Consider the following 19,667-nt stretch of genomic DNA (forward strand, 5'->3'; position numbering starts at 1 on the left):
GCACAGGGTGTGGGTGCTTGGCACTCGGCCAGAGGACTTCCTCCTCACACGCAGCAGCGGGCCAGGGGCATGGGACGTTGGCAGAGATCAGGGCTGAGCCTTCCAGGTGAGCCACTACCAGGCTGGGCAGCCCCTCGCATCACCGACTCCCTTCTGGGTCTAATGGGCAAGGAGCGAGCGCAGAAATCTGGGCCGGCCTGCCCTCTAGTGGTGCTCAGCGTAACTGCACCGTCCCTGCCCGCTTTTCACAGCGCGTTGCCGCTTTTGAGGCAAGTTCCTCTGAGATCCACAGGTGACCAGGAGGGGGTGCTGTTCTCCTACCATTTCAAGCATCTCTTCCTCACAGGATAGTGAACCCTAAAAGGGGGGTGTAATTACGTGTAAGTTACCTCTTCGTACTAGGGACTGCAGACCTTGCTTCCCTGACCCCTCCAAAAGTCCCGGAGGTCAGGGACTATTACTAACTTCTGTACACAAATAGCCCGCGGCTTGGGGTCACAGCTGTTCGCCGCTCTGTTGACTAATGAGTTTGCCGACCACTGACCTAGACTCCCGATTCCAATAATTGCAGGCCGTTGTTGTTCCTTGTGATTAAGCCCCTATCCCAGTGGTCGGCAAACTCAGTCAACAGAGCAGCAAACCGCGGCTTGTTCACGCGCCGCAGTTTGCCGACCACTGCCCCAGTCCATTCTAGGCCGTCTGACTTCCAAAGCCACGTTTCTAGCTGCCACCTGCCGGTGGAGACCCGGTAAGCCAGAAGTTTCCAGGCTTTCGCAAGAACCAGGCAAGCAGCAAATGGGAGGGAGGGTCACTGGGGAGTGGTTGGGACTACGGGAAACGGAGGGATATGTGCCACATCTAAAGGGCACAGTCAGCCCTGGCAGGAGAGCTCAGTGGTTAGAGCACCGCCCTGCGCACCAGAAGGTCGTGGGTTCAACTCCGGGTCAAGGGCACATACCTGAGTTGCAGGTTAGATCACCACCACCACCTCACTATCACCCCACCCCCACCCCCATCGGGGCAGGTGCGGGAGGCAACCAATTTTCCTCTCTCGCTCTCTCCTGAGTGAGAATGCTGGACTAGCCCCTAAGACAAGTTGAAGGTCTGCATTTTGATATAAAAGTTCCCAACTTTAAATATTGACAATGAATTCAGAAAAGAGTTTAAATAGAAGGCGATTCAAACAAAGGTTTCTAACACGTTGAGCTTCTTTAACACCCTCAGGGGGTAGGTGAGGTCTGGAGAGAGGAGGTGACTTGCCCACGATCCTATGACCATATGCAGACAGAGCACAGACTTGACCCCTGACTCCTGAGCCAGTGCCCATCTCTGTGGTCTACTCTGCTCTCCAGGCCCCGGGGTAGGGGCTGGATCACTTCTGACTTCGGGGAGGTGGTGGGACACATCCGACTCAGACTAGAGGCTGAGAAGCCATCACATTTATTGGTCACACGTGGCTTAGAGGGTAGCAGGGCCATCCTGGCGCCCTCTTGGGAGTAACAAGAACACTGTGTAATATATGCAGCCCCTAGGGGCTCCCTGGGTCTTGCTGAGGTAGTGGCTGGACCCCATGGCCTTGCCCCATTATCTCAGACCTGGCTTTGTCCCTTACACAGGACAGACTGGGCCCCATGCATCCACAGATCAAGCTGGCTCCCCCTGGACCTGGGCCCACCGTCCGTGTAGGTCAGCATTTAAAGGGGAGGGGTCACCAGTTTACTGATGGGGAAACTGAGACTTGAGGCAGGAGGGGGCTCACCCTGAAGACTGGTGCCGAGTCCCTGTCTTGGTTCACAGGGCCGGTCAGTGCTCAGACCCTCTCCGCACCCCAGTCCCGAGCGGAAGACAGGTTCTGGCTCAGCTGCTCTGGAAGTGCCATCTACAAACACACACTCGGTTTTCACAAAGTAATAAATTAGATCTTGGGCCAGCCTGAGGGCAGCGGGCCAGCCACGTGTCCTCTGACATGGACATTCGTCATGTGTTTTATATGAACCACCAATCATGTGTCCTATCATGTGTGGTGCTAGGACCCCTGACACTGAGCCACAGGCCACACTGCAAGTTCCATGTAATGTCACATGGAACTCTGCCACATGTGACCTTCTGTGTCATGCATCACATCATGACACCCTCATTATGCCACATGTCCCTACTGGTCATGCATGTCACATGTGATGCAAGGTAGTCTATAGGCCACACCAGGCTCCTGGTTCTCACAAAGTCCTCCCTGAAGACTGTCGCAGGACACGCGTGTCCCTCCCTCCTCGGGCAGGGGACAGGGGCGCCCGCTGAGGCTCTTTCTGAGCCTCCATCCAGGCGGGTGCAAGATGGCATCATTTGGCTGGATTCAAAGGGTATGAGGTGGCCGTCAAGTCCCCGGAGGGGCCTGCAGCTCGCTGGGGAAGAAAGCGAAGTCCAGCCGGGGCTCCTGGCTCTGCAGACGCTGGGCCACGTCTGGGGGGATGCGGTTGTTCCAGAGGCTGCGGACACAGACAGACACTCAGCACCGTCCTCTGCCCTCCGCCCTCCGTCCTACCTACAGATGGGAGGCCGGGCCGCAGGGCGAGAGCTGTGTCCGGAGACACCTGGCAGAGGCAGGTGTGAGGCCAGGGGGCCACCAGGGAGGTGTCCGCCACCCCCACCCCCTGATTTCCACTCAGTCCTCCCGCCAGCGGGCTAGTGATCCGGGCTCATCGGACACCCTGCCGAGTCAGAGCAAAGCTCCGCCTTTTGCTGTTGTTAATCCTCACCCGAGGACATCTTTCCATTGCTTTTTAGAGAGGGGGAGAGACAGAGAGAGAAACATCGATGTGAGAGACACACATTGGTTGGTTGCCTCCCGCATGTGCCCTGACCAGGGCCAGGGATCAATCTTGCAACCGAGGTGCGTGCTCTGGACCAGAATCGAACCCAGGACCCTTCAGTCCTCAGGCTGAGGCTCTGTCCACGGAGCCAAACTGGCTAGGGTTAAAGCTCCCTTCTTAAAGACACTTTACTTGCATTGTCTGAAATTGTCATGACCTGTTGATTTTTATAGAACAAAACGCTTCACTATTGCCTACTAGCAGGCTAGCACGCCTACGAGGTGCAGGGTGTCTTAGATGCAATGCCGTACAGCCATACCCTGTATGCGCTGCTTCTGGTGAAAGCCACCACAGTAAGTGCTGACTGAGCCAGCAATTGTGCTCAGTGCTTTACCTCAGCGTTTGGTCCTCTCAGCAACTCTCTGAGGTGATGCTGTCATCCCCACGTACAGATGAGGACGGTGGGGCTGGGAGAGGTTGAATTACTGATGCAAAGTGACACAACTGGGGATGGCAGAGATGGAATGTGACAAGGTTTACTTGCTGCCAAATTCTTGGTGGAGTGGCCCACGTCTCCTTGACAATTCCCGACCCAGGTCCCCTTACACTGCAGGGTCGGTGAGGCCTCCCACCCACCATCCTTGCCCCAGCAAGTCCGTTACCGGATGACTTGGATGCCAGAGCTCTGCGCCAGCCCTTCAGCCAGGAGCCAGGCTCCATACGCCGTGATCCGATTCTTCTCCAGACTTCCCGAGGCACGGCAGAGGAAGGGGAGAGATAGATGGTCAAGGGTCAAAGGTCAATGGTCAAAGATGAGGGGTCCACGGTCAAAGGTCAGGGGTCCAGGGTCAATGGTTAAGGATCTAGGGTCAAGGGTCTAGGGCAGTAGTCAGCAAACTGCGGCTCGCGAGCCACATGCGGCTCTTTGGCCCCTTGAGTGTGGCTCTTCTACAAAATACCACGGCCTGGGCGAGTCTATTTTGAAGAAGTGGTGTTAGAAGAAGTTTAAGTTTAAAAAATTTGGCTCTCAAAAGAAATTTCAATCGTTGTACTGTTGATATTTGGCTCTGTTGACTAATGAGTTTGCCAACCACTTGTCTAGGGTCTAGGGTTAGGGTTGGGTTTAGGGTTGTTAGGGTTGTCAAGGGTTAGGGTCAAGAGTCAAGAGTTAGAATCAAAGGTGAAAGGTCATGGGTCAATGATCAAAAGGCCAGAGGTCAAGGGTCAAAGGTTGGGGGTCAGGGGTCAAGGATATAGGGTTAAGGTTATTATTAGGGTTGTTAGAGTTGTTGAGGATTATGGTCAAAGGTCAGGTGTTAAAGGTCAGGAGTCAAAGGTCATGGATCACAGGTCAAATGGATCACTGGTCAAAGTTCAGGGTTCAGGGTCAAAGGTCAATGGTTAGGGGGTCAAAAGTCAGTGGTCAGGGGTCAGTGGTCAAGGATCTAGTGTCAAGGGACTAGGATCTAAGGTTAGGGTTGTTAGGGTTGTTAGGGCTGTCAAGTGTTAGGGTCAAGGGTCAGGGGTAAAAGTCAGGGGTCAAAGGCCAAGGGTCAAAGGCTAAAGGTCAGGGAGTTGATGGTCAGGGGTCAAAGGTGAGGGTGAGGTTTAAGGGCTAAGGGTTAAAGGTTAAGGGGTTAGGGCTTAGGGTTTAGAGGTTAGAGTTAGGCTTAGGGCTAGGGCAAGGAAGGCTTCCTGGAGGCAGAGGCCTGATCCATGGCCTCTGGGCTTACCAGGACGGAGGTTTCCCTCTGGCCCTCCCGCCCCTCTGGCTTCCCAGGATGGGCCCCTCTTACTCCACGCTCTTCAGCCGCTGCATCCGAGGCAGGACCTGGGCCAGTTCGGCAGCCGCCTCGTCCCCAAGCAGATTCCAGGACAACCTGCAGGACAGGGGCCCAGGTCAGCATCGGGAAAGCAGGGAGGTGGGGGCGTGAAGACGAGGTGGCAGATGGGGAGGGCTGGGCCAACAGGCACCAGAGGTCCCTGATGGGGTGCTTGTGTGCCCTCCCCTGAAGACTTCTCAAGGTGGCTCCTTGCTCCCCCCCAAACCCATTCCCAAGCTGGTCATCCTTCAGAACCCAGGCAGCTCAGGACCTCGCTGTCCCGTTCAGAACACTTGGTTTGCGGAAATGATGTCATGGTCCAAACTCCCACCATGCATGTGCTCCATCGTGACTCTCGTCACATCCATGTACCTCTTATTATTTGTTGCCTATTTTTCTACACACACATACACACACACACACACATACATACACACACACACATATACACACACACACACATACACACACACACACACACAATTGATTTCAGAGAGGAAGGGAGAGGAAGAGACAGAAACATCAATGATGAGAGAGAATCATTGATCGGCTGCCTCCTGCACGCCCCACACTGGGGATCAAGCCCACAATCCAGGCATGTGCCCTGAACAAACCGTGACCTCCTGGTTCATAGGTCGACGCTCTACCACTGAGCTATGCCAGCCGGGCAAGATTTAAATGCCTCTGATTGCCAAGGGGGTGGGGGCAAGGCCAGTGGGCAGGTGGGGGGCCTGCTGGCTTCAGCTACTCTTCACTACCAGCAGGTGGTTTGTAAATCAGGGTCCCATAAGCCAGGCCAGGCGGCCTATCCAGCCACCTCCCAAAGGGAAGGTCAGGGCAAAGAGCCTCGAGGGACCTGCTGGCCCACCTCCCCTCCCGCCACTCACAGGCAGGGACGCAGGCACCACAGGCTGCGGCCACAGTGCCCAACTGTGCCCCTCGCGGCCCAAGTGTGGAAACTTCCCCAAGAGGAGCACCGAGCCAGAGCGGCCTTCCCAGGTAGCAGCGGGCGGGCTCTGGGGGAGGGAGCAGTTCCCTGTGGCACCGCAGGCCGGGCCACGCCCCGGTGCCCGCACTCACAGGATTTCTTCCAGGGCCGGGCAGAGCATGAAGCTGGCAGCGAGGAGCTTGGCAGCCTGGTCGTCGATCTCACAGGAAACCAGGCTGGGGAGAGGGATGGAGGTGTCTGAGTCCGGGCAGCCCCCAGCCCCTCCCCCTGCTGTACACGGAGCAGGAGGCAGCGGGTAACCAGGGGCCGGGCACGGGGGAGTCTCAGAAAAGGGCCCCCCTGGACCTGAGGCCCCTGTCACTTCACAGGCGTTCCCGCCTGGCTGTGTGGCTCAGTGGGTGAGCATCCACCCATGAGCCGAGAGGTCAGCAGATCAATTCCCAGGCAGGGCTCAGGCCGGGGTTGCAGGCTCGATCCCCAGGAGGGGGCGTGCGGGAGGCAGCAGATCGATGTTTCTCTCATTGATGTTTCTCTCTCTCTCTCTCTCTCCCCCCCCCCTTCCTTTCTCTCTAAAATCAATAAAAACATTTTTTTTTTTTAAAAAAAAGGCCTTCCTGGGTGTCAGAGAGGGCTGCCCCCCCCCCCCCCAGCACCAGGGCGTCAGGGGGCCACTTACTCTATCTGCCTCAGCAGCGGGAGCCCCTGACAGAAGTGGGGGACCTGTCCGGCCAGGGTGTTCTCTGCCAAGCTGGGGGAGACACACTGTGAGAAGAGCCCCCGGACGCCCCCTCCTGTCCCCGTGCCCAGGCTCCACGGTACCCACGCACCTGATCTCTTCCAAACGCGGGCATCCATCCAGTGCCCGGCCCAGGCTCAGCGCCCCCTCTGGGCCCAGACGGCTGGACCGCAGGCTGGGGAAAGGGGAGGGGGAAGGGGAGTCTTGGGGAGCCATGTGGGAGCTGGGGGGCTGGATCCCCCACTCACAGCCTTGTCTCAGGCCATTCCGCCGGACCTCAGACGGTCTCTGGGGAACGGCCCTCCCCGGCCACGCAGGACCCAGGAGGTATCAGGGGCCCTGGCTGTGGCGTCCGAGACCCCAAGTTGAAGCCTGGCTCCATGTATTAGGAAGGTAAGCTCTCCACACCTCTCCTGCACTCAGTTCTGTTGCCTGGAAAGGTAGCCAGTAAGACCCCAGCCCCAGGGCGGCTGCGCGGCTCCAGGGAGACCGGGACACGCACTGGCTGGGCAGGGCCGGGCCGTGCGCTGGGCGCTTTTCTCCCACGTGGCCCTTCGCCGGCTTCCCGGCTCACCCTCAGAGGTGGGCCCAGGGGCCGTGTAACTCTTTTGCAGATGAGGACACTGAGACTCGGAGGGCAGGGCCTGGCCACGGGCACACGGGGGCTGTGGCCAACCCTGGACTAGGCTCCCCAGACTCCAGAGGCGGGGGAGGAGCAGGCGGGAGAGCAGGCAGCCAGCCAGCACACACCAGTTTGCCCGAAGGCGGGCAGCTCAGTGGATGGGGACCCTGACCCCCAAGCGCTCACGGAGGAGCCCCGCCCGCTAGCCCGGCACACCCCACAGGGGGACACTCACTGCAGGACTCTTAGGTGCGGGGGCAGCCCCCGGGCCAGTCCCAGGGCTGTGGGGTCCCCCAGGGCATTGCAGCCGAGCCTGGAGGGAGAGAAGGGATGAGGCTGAGCACCTGGCTGGCTGCCTCCCGGGGAGACGGGGAGACGAGGGCCAGGTGGGCCGTGAGGACACGGGGGGGGGGGGGGGGGGGGGCAGGGGGCGGAGGCCAGTCCCCCGGGCACACACTCACAGCAGCTCCTCCAGGTGCTTGCAAAGCGCGAGGGACTCCACCAGCCGCACTCCCCCCGCCGGGCAGATGCCATTGGCTGAGAGGCTGGGGGGGGGGGGGGCAGACATCAGGCCCTCAGACCCCCCATTTCCTCCACCCCCCACATCTCCCGGGCCCTAAGAGACAGCATCCCCCTGCACACCCTCCCAGGCTGGTGGGGCAGAAAGGCCCGGAGAGGCGCAGGGGCTGGGCTGCTCGAGGCCCCACCGTGAGCAAGGCCGGGAGGTAACCCAGCCCCGCCGCTGGCACTGAAGTTGAAGTTCAGCCTGAGGCAGAAGCCGGGGTCTCCTCAGAACGCGGGGCGCCCCCAGGGCCCCGTGGGGAGGGCTGGCCACTCACTCTATCCTCCGGAGCTCAGGCAGCCCGGGCAGGACGGCAGCCAAGTGCTGGGCACCCGCGTCTCCAATCTGGTTGTGGCTCAAGCTTGGAGAGAACACAGCAGAACTGGAAGCTCCGCCTGCCCCCCAGCTTGTCGGCTCCATCCCCATCCCAGACCAGGCGGAGGCTGGCGTCTGGAGAGAGGCCCTCACACTATGTGGGGTGACGACGCCACACTCCTATCCCGTGTTTACCCGGTCCTGCCTATGTCTGCCCTAAACGCCTCCTGCTGCCATCCACACGCTCACATCCCGCCACCGGGTTCCCGGCCCGCGTCAGGGTTACGCTGCGCAGGCGTGGCTGAGGGTGATACATGTCACCGACACATGAGGACTGTCTTCCAGGAGCCTCTTGCTTTCGTCATCTTCCCCGACAAAGCGTTCTGGGCCTGGGCCTGGGCCTGGGGCAGGGACAGGCAACTCCCCCGCTCCTCCAAGCTGGTGGCGGCTTCGAGGGCCTTGGCCAGGCGGTAGCAGCCGACGTCACCAAAGCCGTCCCTACTCAGGCTGGAGAAGCAGGGACCAGGAGGCCATCGCAGGAGTCCAGGCCTTGGCAGCGGCTGTGCTTACGAACTCTGCCGCTTGCCAAGCCTTTGCACGTCTAGGAACTCACAGCCAGTCCTCGAGCTTCGGGCGGAAGGACGGGCAGGGCGGGCATGACTGCACCCCCTGTCGGGGGAGAAAACGGCCCGGCCCGGGAGGAGCTGTGGCTGCTTTGAAGCCCCCCAGGCCCGGGCCTGCCAGCCGGCCGGGGCGGAGCCACGTTCTTGGTCTGATCAGACTTGGCCGCAGCCCCATGTCAGGGATCTCCTGCCAGCCCCGCTGATGCCAAGTTCATGTGGGGTCCGCAGTTCAGGCGAAGTTTCCCCAGGCCTCTCTCGCTAATCCCTGCAAACGGTGGGCTGATCCTCAAACCAGTCTAGTGTCTTTTCTGAGCCCTGACTGAGCCCTGCCTCTGGGAGTGGGACAAAGTAAAACAACGCAGCCCATGCACACTTAGCCCCACATTAGATATTTGTCTGAGGGTTGTTCTCTTTTGCAAATTAAAATTAGCCACCCGCCTTCCGTTAAATGATGGGGGCAATGACCTGCTCCCACGTGCTATGCTCCCCAAACCCTCTGACCTCATTCCCTAGCCCTCCACAGTGCTGTGGGGGAGGGTGGGCTGGGATAAGAACAAAGCAATGCCTGGTGTCATGCTTGGGCTGGTGTGTGTGTGTTTTAAATATATTTTATTGATTTCAGAGAGGAAGGGAGAGGGAAAGAGAGAGATAGAAACATCAATGATGAGAGAGAATCACTGATTGGCTGCCTCCTGCATGCCCTCTAGCGGGGATTGAGCCCGCAAGCCGGGTACGTGCCCCTGATTGGAATCAAACCGGGGACCCTTCAGTCTGCAGGCCGTCACTCTATTCCACTGAGCCAAACCGGCCAGGGCTTGGGTTTGTTTTCAGTCATCATGTTTTATATTTTGAAATACCACATGGACAGAGCGCGTGGTATTTGTTTATCGAAGTGCCAGGGCCGCAGGGGTGACTGTCAGGGTCACCTATCTGCGTCTAGACCAGAGATTTTCAACCGGTGTGCCGCGGAGTTCTTAACACGCAACGCCTGCCCTGGCCACGGAGCTAGAGCATCGTCCTGACATGCCAGGGGTGTGGGTTCAATCCCAGTCAGGGCACATACAAGAACATGCAATACCTCACTATGTAGTCAAGAGCACTGGCTTCTTTTCTGTTAGATTGTCAAATAAAAAAAATGACAACAGCCAACACAACAGCAGCCGTCTGGTGTGACTGAATCAGCATATGCCCTCGCCCCACCGCGCGGCTCAGGGGTGGAGCGTCGACCCAGGAACCAAGAGGTCACCGGTGTGACTCCTGGTTGGGGCACATGCCCGGGGTTGCAGGCTCCACCCCCAGTAGGGGGTGTGCAGGAGGCAGCCGATCAATGATGTTTCTATCTCTCTATCCCTTCCCCTCTCTCTACAATCAATAAAAACATATTTTAAAAAATTATACACTTTTTGGGGTCACATTGGCAAACATGTGACATTTTTTTGGTGTGCCACAGCATGTTAGTAATCCGTCGGTGTGTGACACGAGATGGAAAAGGTTGAAATCGCTGGTCTAGACCTTCACTACTCAGTGCGGTCGGGGCCCCAGAACAGGTTCCTCGTGGGAGCTGGTTAGAGACGCAGAATCCAGGCAAGCCGGACCCAGGGAACCAGAGTGTGAACCAGACCCAGGGTGAGATTGTGCACGAAGGGTGGGTTGTTCTGGGACTTGGCCCCACCCCTCAGGCCACTTTGTAGCCGGAGGGAGGGGTGGCAGTGAAGGCAAGGGCAGGGGCCCCACCGGGCAGGATGCAGGAATGTCCCAAGGACAGGGCACAGCGCTTCCCTGTGGAGCTGGAGATGGAGTCCTCCCGCCCACGCCCACGGGGCCGCTGGGGCGCTCACCAGAGGCTCTGCAGGCGCGTCATGTGGCTCAGTCCTCGCGTGAGCACGGCCAGCGTGGAGTCGTCCAGGGGGAAGTGGCTGAGGCTGGAGGGGAGGAGCGAGAGGAGGACTTGGCGTGGCTGGGGTTGGGCCCCAGGTGCAGACCGAGGCCCGTCAGTCCAGCTGCTTGAGGCCTCAGTGCTTGGCAATGCCAGGCTGCCCAGACAGCCACCTCCATCCGCACGGTGCGAAAATACGGCACACAACAACACTGCCCTGGGGGAGCCCAACGCCCTTTCCCGGCACGAATCACGAAAGCCATCCCAGCAGCAGCTCCATTTCTGAACCACACGGGACCCGGGCTACTGATCACATATCCAGGCGCAGGGCCATCCTGGCCGGTGTGGCTCAGGGGTTGGGCATGGTCCTGTGCACCAAAAGGTCGCCGGTTCGATTCCCGATCAGGGCACATGCCCGGGTTGCTGGCTCCATCCCCAGTAGGGGGCGTGCAGGAGGCAGCCAATCAATATTTCTCTCTCACATGGATGTTCCTCTCAGTCTCTCCCTCTCCCTTCTCTCTCTAAAATCAATAAAAACATATTTAAAAAAAAGAAGAAGAAAAGGGCCACAGGTCTGCTCTGTTCTCTGCAGCACCTCTAGTTCTGGGTCCTGGCCCAGGTGCCCAGGTGCCCAGGGGCCCAGGTGAGTCCGTATTTGGCAAATGCATACATGAGCCCATGAATGGCCTCACTGGCCTCCAACCCTCCAAACAAAAGCTCCCAGAGGCAGGGAGGCTGAGCAGAGGGGCCGGCACATGGAGGGGGACAGTTCAGCGGGAAGACAGGTGAGCCTTCTGGTCAAAGGTCGCCCTAATACCACCCCCATCCCTGGGCCAAAGGGGCCCAAGGGGGAGGATTTCATTGATAAGAAGCAACAAGTCAGAGGCTACTCTGACATTGTATCCCAAACACATGCCAATAATCTGGAGCAAAGTCCACAACTGCCCTTTCAGAGCGTTTTCCCGGGCGCCGCCCTCGGGGCGCAGGGCCTCTGCTGCAGGTCTCTGCCAGGACGGAGCTTCAGAGCGAGCGTGTGCTTTGGTCCGGGAAGAACTCGGAGGTGAAAGCAGAAGACGCCCTGTTAAATGTTCCATCCAGATGTTATTACGTCTGTGCGAGCTGGGCCCTAGCCTTCAGTCGGAGGCTGTTTCTGGTGTTTCTAAGGATTTGGTGACTCCAAATTATAAAAGGTGGCTAAAAAAAGACGGTAGGCAAACGGCAGCGGACATCTGAGGAAACAGATTCTGTTTCCCTTTGTTCTGTGAATGGCACCCGGAGATACCACCCCCCACGAAGTCCAGAGCATTGGGTGGGCTCGTGACCCAGATCAGGCCAATCAAAATACTGCGTGCTCAGAGCCACAGTGATTGGTTTAGGAATGGCCATGTGACCCGCGCTGGTCCAGTGAGAGTCAACCAAAGGCCTTTGTGGTAGGTACTGGGAGACAGTACCAGTCGTTGTAGCTGCAGGAACAGCCTGCCTGAGAATGAAGTCAAGAGGGAGAGAGCCCTGGCCAGTTTGCTCAGTGGTTAGAGCACCAGCCTGCGGACGGAAGGGCATACACCTGGGTTTCATGCGGGAGGCAACCAATCGATATGTGTCTCTCTCTCATCAATGTTTCTCTCTCCCTCCCTTCCACTCTCTCTCTAAAAAAAAGCAATGGGAAAAAATATCCTCAGGTGAGGATTTAAACAACAACAAAAACAAGGTGGTGAGGGAGAGAGCCAGAGAGAAAGGGGGTGGGGGTGGGAACAAACATAGAACCTGGATCCAGCCAAGCCTGAAGCCAGCTCCCTTGTAATGTTCTGTGCCCTGAGCCAGTGCATTTCTGGCTTGGGTGGGTTGGCATGAGCAAGCGTTGGGACAGCCCTCAGAGCCAGGTCAGGGAGTAAAAAGGAGGGCGTCCAGCTCACCGGGCCAGTCAGGGATTGGACGGTTTGTGTTCCCAAAAGCTGCCAAGGTGGCTAGGCCTGCTCCCACGGCCCTTCCCGGCACCAACCACAGCACTTACTCGAGCCTCTTCAGCCAGCTCTTGCCTTCAAGGGCCGCCGTCAGCACCTGGGAGGCCTCCTCGCCAAGTTGGTTGTTAGACAAGCTGTGGGGGACCAGGTACGAGGGGAGCGCTAGACAAGCCTGCCCAGCCCCGGACCCCTCAGTGCCTGCAGGAGCCCCTGGCCCACCCCTCCTGCCAGGCTCCCTGGGGGCATTCCTGGCTCCAACAGTCAGGCTCCGGGGTTCTGGAGGGCGGGGCGTGGCCGTCATTGTGACCGGGCTAAGAAATGGTGCCTGGAGTGAGGGCTGCCAAGGAGGAGGCCGGGGCAAGGGACCCCCCCACCCCGACCCACCACCCACACAGTGATCTGTTCGCCCACAGCCACCTGGCAGGGGAGGGTCTGGCCAGGTGACAGTGAGGCATGCAAGCCTGGAGGGCACAGCTTTTGCCCAGGGCCTGAATGAGAGGTGGAGTTGGGACCGAGAACACAGGCTCAGCCTTCCCCAGGCCACACCCAGCGAGGCTGCGCTTCCTCAGGGAGAAAGTGACCCCTTGACCTCTACTCCCCAGCTCCCCAGAGCCCCCCTCGGGGTCCTCTCCACCCCTGGCCCTCAGCGGGGCCAGCCCTTCCCAGACCCCTCCTCCCTGAGACTCACTCCAGCTCCTCCAGGTGGCGACAGTGGCTCAGGCCAGACGCCAGGGGGGCCAGGCCCTCGGCGCTCACACAGCTGGAGGCCAGCCTGGGGGGGTCAAAGGGCAGCACGTCAGGCAGGAGCTCTGGGTCTTGGGGGCTCTGAATGCTGATGGCAGAGGGCAGGGACGTGGGTGGGAAGTGGTTCCTGGGGGGAGAGGGGGTCCTCCTTTTCTTCATAAACCTCTCCCCCTGGAATCAGTAAGTGAGACATGGCTTGGACACAGGACTAGTTGAGTATTTTCCTAAACCATCACCATTCAGGTGGCAGCTTCAATGGGCGTCACTGTGAAATCCAGCTAGTGACTGCCCATGTCCATGAGCGCTACACCTTTATTTAAACAACAACAACAAGAGAAGCACGTACGGAGCGGCGTTCAAGACTCATTGGCGCCTGGGCCGGTGTAGCTCAGTGGTTGAGCGCTGACCTATGAACCAGGAGGTCACGGTTTGATTCCCATTAGGGTGCATGCCCGGGTTGTGGGCTTGATCCCCAGTAGGGGGTGTGCAGGAGGCAGCTGATCAATGATTCTCATCATTGCTGTTTCTATCTCTCTCTTCCTCTCTGAAATCAATAAAAAAACTTATTTAAAAAAAAGACATATTGGCCAAAGGAGACCTTCTCTGGGATGCAAACAGTTGGATTAACACAGAATTGAAAGCTAGGGAAGCCCCATTTTGCAGCCATCATCCTGCTCTTTGATCCAGGCAGGGACTGCCAGCGAATGCCAAAACCTCGTGGGTGAAAGTTTGAGGCAGAACAGGAAGTTGACGGAGTCTTAAAGCAGCTCCGTCCAAGACACTCGCTAACGAGAAAGAGAAAAAAACAGGAGCTGTGGGACTGAAGACACCTGGCAGATGCCACCTAAACCAGGTGGTCACAGTTCACGTCCCCGGTAAGGGGACAAACAGACATCATGTGCGTGCGGATGTGACGGGCTGAGGACACACAGAGCCTCAGGGATGCTCCTGCCCAACACGCAGAACCTGCATCTCAGCGCGAGGAAACGTGGGACAAGCCCCGGCTGCAGGGCGGTCTGCAGGATGACCGGCATGTGACTGTCATGGCAATGTCAGGGCGGTCTGCAGGATGACCGGCATGTGACTGTCATGGCAATGTCAGGGCGGTCTGCAGGATGACCGGCATGTGACTGTCATGGCAATGGCAGGGCGGTCTGCAGGATGACCGGCATGTGACTGTCATGGCAATGTCGTGAGAGGCTGAAGGGCTGGGCGCCTGTTCCACAGAAGGAGACCAAGAGAGATGGCACCTCCCGGCCGTGTGTGGTCCAGGACTGGGGGGGGGGGCGGGGTGCGGTGGGGGAGATGCAATAAACATCATTATTGGGACAATTGGCAAAACTGGAATATGAACTATAGTTTAGATAATAGAAGCGTGTCAGTGTTAAATTTCCTAAATTTCAGATTTTTTTTCTGGATCCTGGGAAAGACTGTCCTTGCTCTTAGGAAATTCGCTGAAATATTAAGGGATGAAGGGGCAGGATTATGCAACTCGTTTTGAAATGTTAGAAAAGAAGGGAGAAAGAGGGGAGGGGTGAGGAAAGAGGGAGGGAAGACAAGAGCAATGTGAGAAGAATACTGACGAAGGGTGAATTTGGGAGAATGGACATGAAGTTCCCCGTCTTCTTACAGCTTTGCTATGAGGTTGGGATGATGTCCAAGAAATAAAGGGAAAAAAGAAAGTGTGGGAAGGGGGTTCCTTTCTCGCCGGTGGCCACGTCGAAGAGCACACACCCGGACATCAGCCACACCCCGGCGTCAGCTCCAGGGCTGAGCTGTGGCCCCGCCCCCGGGATCTGGACCGGGTTCCACTGAGCTCAGTGGGGAGCGCGGGCGGGCAGAGCCGTCTGCTTACCGGAAGGTCTTCAGCTCCGACAGGGGCAGCAGGAGGCCTTGCAGCAGCAGGCAGCTGGCGTGGCAGAGGTGCACCTGGGCCAAGCTGAGGGCCAAGCATAGTCCAGGGCACTTCAGGCCGACCACCTCAGGGAGACGGGGAGGCCCAGAAGGGGAAAGTCCACTCAAGAGCTCCCAGCGGGGCAAGGGCCCCCCATGTCACCCTAGGGCTGCCCCCCCCCCCGGGCCAAGTGCAATTCCCTCCTGCACATGGAAGCAGGAACGCCGGGGGCCGGCACCGCCAGGCTCTGCCCACCCCATCCCGGCCCGGCCAGCCCCCCACACGTGGCCCGGAGTGGACACCGGGTGGACCAGAGGACTCGGGCCCAGACAGTTTCGGGGCGCTGACCTGAGCTGCCGCAGCCAGGTGCACGTCTCCATCAGCTGCCCGGCAAGAAGGCTGTGGTGGGTCTCAAGGTCACAGCGAGCCAACCTGGAGGGAGGCAGGGAGGCAGCCGTTTCTGAACGCCAGGATCCGCATTAGGGACGGAGCCCCCGCTTGTAAGGACCTTCCCTCGAGGGGGTGTGTACACGCCAATCAAACAAAGCCCACCATTTACTGTTCAGGGAAGGGAAGGGGAGGTGCAGGCGGGAGCTGGTGCGGCTGTGCAGGCTGTTCACTGCCCCAGGGACAGCCGGGGAGGGGAGTTGGGGCTGGGGGCCAGCTCCGGTCTGTACACGGCAAGGCTGCATTCATCCATAAGGATGACACTTAATTTCCAAAAGAGAGGATAATGGGGGGACTTGACTAAGTCTGGGGGTTCAGAGGGGCCTTCCTGCGGTGGTGGCATTTAAGCGGAGACCTGAAGGATGCGAGGGAGTTAGCCAAGTGAAGAAGGAGGAAGAGGCTCCTTCCCTTGGCGGGGGAACCGCCTGTGCAAAGGCCCTGAGGTCTTCGGGGAACTGAGAGCTGGAAGGGAGGCCGAGGCTGGGGTTCGGGGCAGGAGTGGGCAGCATGGAGAGGCAGATTCAAGCAGACCTCCCGGGCCACGTAGAGACTCCGGGCGTCCACGCAGGGGCACGAGGAACACTGGTCAGAAGCAGCAGACCCCAACCCATCCCCAGCCTCTCGCGTGGGGCCCTAGGTTCTGGGTCCCACCTGCGGGCCACGGCCTCGGGGTTCTCCTGACGGGGAAAGTTCAGCTGGAGGCAGAGCTGCTGCTGGCTCTCGGAGAGGCTGCGGGGAGGAGGGCAGCGTGAGGCCCCGGCACCTTCCCTGTCGGTGGAGCTGGGATCCAGGCTGCTCAGCCCCTGGCTCTGAGCTCCCAGACCCGGTGGGGACCCGGACACAGGTCAGTGGGACCCCAAAGCCCTTGCTCTTAGCGACTCCACATCGTTGTGCCACGCCTGGTCACAGAGCCACGATGTGTGTTACTGTAAGCCAGGGCCACCTCTAGGCCACCAGTGTGGACTCCCACCGTGTCACCTGAGATCCAACAGCCCTTTGTCGTGTGTGTGTGTGTGTGTGTGTGTGTGTGTGTGTGTGTGTGTTTAATACTTCTTTATTGTTGAAAGTATTACATATGTCACCACCCTATTGTCTGTGTCCATGGGTTATGCACATGTCCATACAAGGTCTTTGGTTGATCACCTCCCACCCACCCACCCTCCCCGCCTTCTCTCCGAGGTTCCCCACTCCAACAGCCCCTTGCCGTGACCTGGGGCTGCCTCCCCTCCCTGGCACTGCGGCTTGACTACGGCACCCGTCCCAACAAGGGCACAGCCCCCCACAGGGGCCCCTGGAGCTGCTGCCACTTTGGGGACCCAGAGAACTCACTAGTGACATGGCTGTCACCCCACAGGACAAGAGACCCGCGTCTAGGTGAGGGAAGGTCCCAACGGCCATGAGCTGATGAAGAATTCAGAGGGGGCCTCCTCCCTGGACCCACCTGATCTCGGTGATGTTGCCCGAGGCCTGGGTGCAGACTTGCAGCAGGGTGAGCACCCCAGCTCTGCCCATCCACGGCTCCTCCACCCTGTCGCAGAAGCGGACACAGACAGAGGTCCCCTGGGTAAGCGGGGGGAGGGGGGAGTGCCAAGGGAGTCCTAGAGGCCTTGGGTTTTTTGCTAATTTAAAAACTATAACATTATACAGCTAGGCAGAAGCATAACAGGAAATGGCCATTCTCACTCCAGCTGTTATTGCATCGATGCAAACAGAAAATGTCTTTTTAAAAATAATACTTTTAGGTTAAACAAAAGGTCCACATAATTTCACCTCGCAAAGAGAAGGAAACAAAATTGTGTCTAAAACATGATTGCAATCTTCTATTCGAGGAAAGGAAAAATAAGAACAGAGAGAAAGAGAGAGAGAGGGATGAGGAAAATATATTAAATGTTAATGGTATTTGTTTAGATGGTGGTATTCTCATGATGGTTTTTATTTTATTTCTTCTTTAGTTTTCATTATTTTCCGGGCCTTCTAAATGTACATGCATTAGACACAGGACAAAGAGTTGTCCTGTGTTGAAAATATTCCTGCTTTTAAAGTTATACTGTATTCTTTTCAAGTGCTGTTTTTTTAATGCTCTTATGGACTATCCCGCAAATTTCTACAACTACTATATATTATTTTTAGAGTAAGAAAAGTTTTATTCTCAAACATTATTTTGGGCGGTCCAGCAATTCTGGGCACACATCCCAAAGCTGAAAGCAGAGATACCAAGAGGTGTTTGTGCACCTGCGGTCATACGGCATCACTCACAAGAGCCCCAAAGCGGAGGCAGCCCCGTGTCCATCCGTGGATGAGCGGACAGGCACAGTGTGTACATCCACCCAGCGGATTATCATTCAGCCTTAAACAGGAAGAGAATCCTGACACGTGCTGCACACGAATGAACCTTAAGGACACATGGTACACATGCTACAACACGGATGAACCTTAAGGACACATGGTAAGTGAAATAAGCACTTCTGAGTCCCTAGACTTGGAGACAGAACGTAGAAGGGTGGTTGCCAGGGGCTGGGGGAGGGGCGTGGGGAGTTCGTGTTTAATGGGAACAAAGTTTCAGTTTTGCCAGAAGAAAAGCGTTCTGGAGATGGATGGTGGTGATGGTTGCACAACAATGTGAGTGTACTTCACACGACTGAACTGCACATTTAAAAATGGCCCGGCCGGTGTGGCTCAGTGGTTGAGCATCGACCTATGAACCAGGAGGTCACAGTTCAATTCCTGTCAGGGCACAAGTCTGGGTTTCGGTCTTGATCCCCAGGAGGGGGTGTGCAGGAGGCAGTTGATCAATTCTCTCTCATCACTGGTGTTTCTCTCTCTCCTTCTCCCTTTCATTCTGAAATGAATAAAAATATCCTCCTCCGATATAATAAAAGGCTAATATGCAAATTGACCTAACAGCAGAACTACAGGGAACAACTGGTCGCTATGACACGCACTGACCACCAGGGGGCAGACGCTCAATGCAGGAGCTGCCCCCTGGTGGTCAGTGCGCTCCCACAGGGGGAGCTCTGCTCAGCCACAAGCCGGGCTGACGGCTGTGAGCGCAGCGGCTGTGGTGGGAACCTCTCCCGCCTCCTTGGCAGCGCTAAGGATGTCCGACTGCGGCTTACGCTGTTAGTTGGACATCCTCCGAGGGCTCCCGGGCTGCCAGAGGGATGTCTGACTGCCAGCTTAGGCCTGATCCCCCAGGGAGCAGGCCTAAGCCGGCAGGGGGACATCCCCCGAGGGGTCCTGGACTGCGAGAGGGCGCAGGCCGGGCTGAGGGACCCCCGCGTGCATGAATTTTCATGCACCAGGCCTCTAGTATATCTATAAAAATAAAACACTTCAGCCGAAATAAAAAAAGTGAAGCAAAATTGGAAAAATATAAACCATCATCAAACCTAGGTGATGGGAATATGAGTTTTCAAAATGATTCTCCTTTTTGGTGTCTTCTGTCTCTTCCTGAAGGTTTTAAAATGACAGGAGTGAACGTATGAACACGCTATTTGTTGGATGTTATTTCTGACCTCAACTGGATGCCATTTGTAGTTGTTTTTTTTGTTTTTTTTTGGTTAATCCTCACCCGAGAATAATTTTTCCAATGATTTTTTTGTTGTTGAGAAAGTGGAGGAGAGAGAGGAGGGGGGAGGGAGAGAGAAATATTGATGTGAGAGAGACACGTTTATTGGTTGCCTGCCATTCACACTCCAACCAGGCCAGGGATCAAGCTTGCAATCGAGGTCCATGCTCTTGGCCAGGAATCAACCCTGAGCCCCTTCGGCCCAAGGACTAATGCTCTAACCACTGAGCCCAACTGGCCGCACATCCTTTTTTTTTTCTGAAGATCCCAAGTGTAGACCCCACCCTGGGGTTCTGTGTGTGCCTGAGGGGGTCTCTGGGACCAATGGGCAGGTCGGCTCTGTGTCCAGGTGGCAGAGTTCCAGGTGCAGGAGATGGCCAGGGCACGATCCCGGGGGGACCCATACCCAGTGCCCGCCCCGCCCCTCATTCCCGCCCCGCCCCCCACCCAGGGGCGGAGGAAGCCGCTACCTGAGCCGGAGCAGCCCCGCGGGCCGCCGCAGCAGATGCAGGAGCAGGGCCAGGTCCTGCAGGCCCAGGCAGCACCGGCTCAGCCTGGGACAGAGGGAGGGGAGACGGCGGCTCTAGGAGGGAGCCCCGCTCCTCCGCTGCCCCGACGGGCTGGGCCCCGTAACTCACGTGAGCTCCGTCAGGTGCCAGGCCTGGCTCAGGCCAGCGGCCAGTCTGGTCATGTGCTCTGGTCTGAAGCTGCACTCCCTCAGCCTGAGGGCAGAGGGCAGA

At 57.6% G+C, this 19,667-nt stretch overlaps 1 protein-coding gene across 1 annotated transcript in view; it reads right to left on the bottom strand.

The window, feature by feature from the left end:
* Positions 1-787: 787 nt before the first annotated feature.
* The window catches only part of NLRC5 (NLR family CARD domain containing 5), a 77,028-nt gene continuing 58,148 nt past the window's right edge, over positions 788-19,667 (bottom strand). Inside the window, exons 33-50 of the mRNA XM_079760050.1 lie at positions 19,566-19,649; positions 19,398-19,481; positions 16,801-16,887; positions 16,011-16,088; positions 15,261-15,344; positions 14,874-14,957; positions 12,963-13,046; positions 12,325-12,408; positions 10,276-10,359; positions 7,777-7,860; positions 7,399-7,482; positions 7,173-7,250; positions 6,407-6,490; positions 6,256-6,327; positions 5,711-5,794; positions 4,604-4,687; positions 3,470-3,553; positions 788-2,483 (exon numbers count right to left, since the gene is read on the bottom strand). Of these exons, the coding sequence (XP_079616176.1) occupies positions 2,372-2,483; positions 3,470-3,553; positions 4,604-4,687; positions 5,711-5,794; positions 6,256-6,327; positions 6,407-6,490; positions 7,173-7,250; positions 7,399-7,482; positions 7,777-7,860; positions 10,276-10,359; positions 12,325-12,408; positions 12,963-13,046; positions 14,874-14,957; positions 15,261-15,344; positions 16,011-16,088; positions 16,801-16,887; positions 19,398-19,481; positions 19,566-19,649 (1,519 nt within the window). The 3' untranslated portion in view covers positions 788-2,371. The remainder of the gene's footprint in view (positions 2,484-3,469; positions 3,554-4,603; positions 4,688-5,710; positions 5,795-6,255; positions 6,328-6,406; positions 6,491-7,172; positions 7,251-7,398; positions 7,483-7,776; positions 7,861-10,275; positions 10,360-12,324; positions 12,409-12,962; positions 13,047-14,873; positions 14,958-15,260; positions 15,345-16,010; positions 16,089-16,800; positions 16,888-19,397; positions 19,482-19,565; positions 19,650-19,667) is intronic.

The sequence above is a fragment of the Cnephaeus nilssonii genome, assembly GCF_951640355.1.
Source record: "Cnephaeus nilssonii genome assembly, chromosome: 20".
Classification (NCBI taxonomy): domain Eukaryota; kingdom Metazoa; phylum Chordata; class Mammalia; order Chiroptera; family Vespertilionidae; genus Cnephaeus; species Cnephaeus nilssonii.